Source organism: Ciconia boyciana, chromosome 1, assembly GCF_034638445.1.
Source record: "Ciconia boyciana chromosome 1, ASM3463844v1, whole genome shotgun sequence".
NCBI lineage: Eukaryota > Metazoa > Chordata > Aves > Ciconiiformes > Ciconiidae > Ciconia > Ciconia boyciana.
The window spans coordinates 30427553-30432461 of NC_132934.1; the positions used below are offsets into that span (position 1 = coordinate 30427553).

Below are 4909 nucleotides of genomic sequence, written 5' to 3' on the forward strand. Positions count from 1 at the left end.
CACCGCTCTCACCCCACGCGCTGAGGGGAAACGCTCGCCCTGCTACGGACGGAACGGGCTCACATTAAAATTCATCACTGTCGCCATGCAGCGCACTGACAGTTCTGCGCCGGCTTTGGGCTGAATGTTGAGAAGCCCCTTTACTGGCGGCGAGGGAGCCGGGGGAAGGTGCGGTGTCCTAACGGCCCCGCGGCAAATACGCCCTCCCCGAACCACGGTACTTTTTAAGGAGCCCTCCCTGGCTCAGGGGTTAGGAAGAAGGAATTCGCCGGGTGGGAATCGGGAGGAAAGAAAACGAGCCACGAGCGGGAGGATCGGAGCAGCGGCAGCCGAAGAAACCGCCCGGTCCGTCTCCTGACAGGCTGCGACGTGCACCACGGCGGCCGCTTCCTAGCCCCCATTTTAAGCGAAAGGGGCGGGCGGGGGAGTTCAAAGGCATAAACAAAGAGCGCAGGACCTAATTCCTCCCCCTCCCTTTCCTCAAGCTTGCTTGCCCAGGCTCGCCAATAAATCCAGCTCGGCTATGCATCGCAATGGGAACGTGCTGCCCGGAGGCTGCCTTCCCCTCACTGAGGAGGCTGCTGCTGCTACTGCTGCTGCTGCTGCTGCTGAGGCTGCCTTCCCCTCACTGAGCAGGCTGCTGCCGCTGAGGCTGCCTGCCCACCACTGAGGAGACTGCTGCTGCCGCGGAGATTGCCTTGCCCTAACTGAGACAGCAGCAGCTGCCGCCGCCACCGAGGCTGCCTTGCCCTCATTGAGGCGGCCGCCGCTGCTGCGTTACTGGGAGAGATTGTGCCGCTGCGACAGGGGAGGACGGGGCTCGGCGCGCAGGGAGGAGGCGCAGTGAGCATGCGCCGCCCGAGCCCCTGACTGGGTTCTCAGTCAAGGTACCGAGGCAAAAAAAAAAAAAAAAAAAAAAAAAGGGAAAAAAATAAAGGAAAAGGAAAGGATTGAGAGAAAGAAGAATGAAAGACGGCAGAGGAAAATAAAAAAGGTTCTAAAAGAGACCGCCAGGATAAAGCAGCCCTCGGTCGGCGGGAAGGAGCAGCTCTGGCATGTGGGGATCTCCGGCACCAACAGGTAGGAGGAGAGGGGCTGGGGGAGTCTGGGGGTGCCGAGGGCTGCCGCAGCTGCAGGTGCGTGTGGGGAGGGCTCCCCCCCTCAGGGAGTGGGTCTGGGGGGGTGATTTCTAAAGAAGCGGCATGATGGAAGTGTTCACAGACAATGCCTCTTCCGCTCTCCCGAGCTCCCCGCCGCGGGAGGCTCTCGCATGGCTCCGGCAGATGCGGCTGCCAGGCAGCGGCACCCGGGCTCCCTTGCAGCGCGGCGCAGTCCAGCCCTGCATGGCCGTGCGTGGGGGGGAGCGGGTGTCTTCGTGAGTGTGTCAGTGTGAGTGTGTGTGTCAGTGTGAGTGCGTGTGTGTGTCAGTGTGTGTGTGCGGAGGTAGGGCCGGCCGCGCGGCGGGGACAGCTCCACAGAGGAGGGGAAGCGGCGGGGCTGGCGGGAGGGGGGAGGGGGAGCCTGATTTCATGGTTTTAAAACGATGCCATGATCTGATCAGCCTCTGTTTACACAGCAGCAATCAGGCTCTTTTGTGGACGGTAAGAATGGAAGGATTTTGCTGGGATTCAGTGGGAATATCCTTTATACACCCGAGGTGGCATAGGAAACACTTCGTGTGAATAACGAAGGAGCCTGATCATGCCTGCTGTGGCTCCTGTCCCTGGCTCTGGAGGGAGAAAAAAAAAAACAAACCAACAAAAAACCCCCAGCAGCAGCAGACAGTTCTTTAATTTATTTTATTTTATTGCATGAAATGTGTTCCGGTACGATTCACTGGGAGGATTAGTGGGAATCGCGGAGCCCTAATTAGCTAAAAAAATCAATTTATTATATGTTTATTTAAGCATAACCAAAACCAGCCTTCCCGAAAGGATGGGCATTATATGTTGGGTGGGTTGCCTATTTTTGCTCAGTATTTACACTGACCGTTGCTTATTATGAATTATGTTGAGGCTTTAAAGATTTGCATTAAAGCGAGGGGGGGGAGACCCTGAAGCATAGTGCTATCGACTGTCTGGCATACCTGTTTATTTGAAAGCCTAAATGATAAAATTATGGTTTATAGGAGGAAGGGAGGGGGATAATGAATACTGTTTCTCTTACAATGTGCATGAACTAACACAGTGTGATTAATGTGCTTTGGTGACTTGGGTTAAAAAACATAAATTCTGCAGGGTTTCTTTGGGTGTGATCCGTATCAACACAGCAGCTGCCTCTAAAACATTGACAAATACTGTAGCCATAAAATAAATGTAGGTAATGTCAAAATATCAGCAGTCTTTGGGGATTTTCTTAAAAGATGTCAGTGATTAACTCTTGGGCTTGCAAACTGGGAATCTTTTGATTCATAAAATCACCGAGGCTTTAACTGTAATATTATATATGCTACCAAATATAAGGGGTACCGGTCAGTTCTGAAACTGTAACAAGCCAAATCTGTGAAATGCCAATAATCAATCATGCTAAACAGTAAGTATAAAAAAAAAGCCTCATGATTTTTAAAAACAAACAATAGTACTCAAATTTACAACTTCATTTGGTTCTCCATAAATTAACATCTTTGTTATCACTTTCTGACATCATTTCTTGTTAACTTAAGAACTGATAGCTCGATTTTTTTTCAGATATTTTGATGGCATGACAAATCAGAAAGAAGAGGATGTACTGTATGACTAGACACAAGATCAGTTCTGTTTGTGGATTACATTTTCAGTAAGATGTATGGATCTATTTTTTCCTTGTTCTTATATATAGATCATGAGACTTGACTGAGGCAATATACATATCATCCATCCATCTATGGCGAACTACAGCCATGCAGCTGACAACATTTTACAAAATCTCTCTCCTTTAACAGCTTTTCTGAAACTGACTTCACTGGGTTTCATAATAGGAGTCAGTGTGGTGGGTAACCTTCTGATCTCCATTTTGCTAGTCAAAGATAAGACCTTGCATAGAGCTCCTTACTACTTCCTGTTGGATCTTTGCTGCTCAGATATCCTCAGATCTGCAATTTGTTTCCCATTTGTTTTCACCTCTGTAAAAAATGGCTCTACTTGGACGTATGGGACTCTTACTTGCAAAGTGATTGCCTTTTTGGGGGTTTTGTCCTGCTTTCACACTGCTTTCATGTTATTCTGCATAAGCGTCACCAGATACTTAGCTATTGCCCACCACCGTTTTTATACGAAAAGGCTGACCTTCTGGACTTGTTTGGCCGTTATCTGTATGGTGTGGACCCTCTCTGTAGCCATGGCTTTCCCCCCAGTTTTAGATGTGGGCACCTACTCGTTCATTAGGGAGGAAGACCAATGCACTTTCCAGCATCGTTCCTTCAGGGCTAATGATTCCTTGGGATTTATGCTTCTTCTTGCCCTTATCCTCCTAGCCACACAGCTTGTCTACCTCAAGCTGATATTTTTTGTTCACGATCGCAGGAAAATGAAGCCAGTCCAGTTTGTTGCAGCAGTGAGCCAGAACTGGACTTTTCATGGTCCTGGAGCAAGTGGTCAAGCAGCTGCTAATTGGCTGGCTGGATTTGGAAGGGGTCCCACACCTCCAACCTTGTTGGGAATCAGGCAAAACGCGAACACCACAGGCAGGAGAAGGCTACTGGTTTTAGATGAGTTCAAAATGGAGAAGAGAATCAGCAGAATGTTCTACATCATGACATTCCTCTTTCTGACCTTGTGGGGTCCCTATTTGGTAGCCTGTTACTGGAGAGTTTTTGCAAGAGGGCCTGTAGTACCAGGGGGATTTCTAACGGCTGCTGTCTGGATGAGTTTTGCCCAAGCTGGAATCAATCCTTTTGTCTGCATTTTCTCCAACAGGGAGCTGAGGCGCTGTTTCAGCACAACCCTTCTTTACTGCAGAAAATCCAGGTTACCAAGGGAACCTTACTGTGTTATATGAGGGAGCATCTGTAAATCTTTAGCCTTGTGAAACACTACCATTCTCTGCTAAGCAATTGTGGCCTGTAGCCATGTCTTGAGAAGAAAATCAAGAATGGGATGTCAGCAGTTGTAAGGATTTGGGCAACATTCTGCAGTCTTTGCAATAGCTCACCTCTAATCCTATTTTAAACCTAAACATGTTCCTGCTGACCACTGCTGAAGGTTTGTAATTAAGAACAAAGGACTGAACTACTGCCCTGAATTCCTTTATGTGGTTGAAATCTAGATTATGAAAGTAGCAGGTGCTAAGTATCAGTGCTAAATGCTGTGTATATCACTACATAAAATAAGACCATCAAAAAGATTAGCATTGGACATCTTAATAAATTAAGTTGATATGAGGTTAATGTGTTGATAAAACTAATTTTAGAGATCTGAAGACCTTTAAAACATTTCATACAATTATTGTTTTGCAAAGACTGAAAACTGGGGACTCAAGTACTGTAACTGATTAAAGATGTGCCATGCATTATTGGATTATCACACTTACAAATCTGTTTGCCTTGTGAGTAAGTTTTGGGGAGCATTCCAAAGCAGTATTTTTGTTCAGATTTAGACTTTACTTTTTTTTCCAAATATATTACTCTTTCTAAATACCATTTTCCTTAACAGTGAAATTACTAACATTTAACTGTATTCTGTGGTTTTTGCTGATTTGGTATAAAGTTTAATAGACTCTTATTTATATTTTTTAAAAAGCTAGATATCAGTCTGTTAGGCAACGTTAATGATAATATCCAGTCATAATTGAACAGTTATAATTATACAGAATAAACACATGTTGCCTTAAAGGGTTATCTAGTATCTTCCATTTTGTTTAGCATTGAAGCAAATAAGCAAGGAAAATTGAATCAATAACTCTGGTCAGTCGTTTGGGAGTGCATGAAAGATCA

At 46.3% G+C, this 4909-nt stretch overlaps 1 protein-coding gene across 1 annotated transcript; it reads left to right on the forward strand.

The window, feature by feature from the left end:
- The first annotated feature begins 2862 nt into the window (after window positions 1-2862).
- GPR85 (G protein-coupled receptor 85) lies at window positions 2863-4321 on the forward strand. The gene has a single exon (XM_072872293.1). It carries the CDS (start codon window positions 2863-2865, stop codon window positions 3973-3975), a length of 1113 nt encoding a protein of 370 aa, XP_072728394.1. The 3' UTR covers window positions 3976-4321.
- Window positions 4322-4909: the final 588 nt, after the last annotated feature.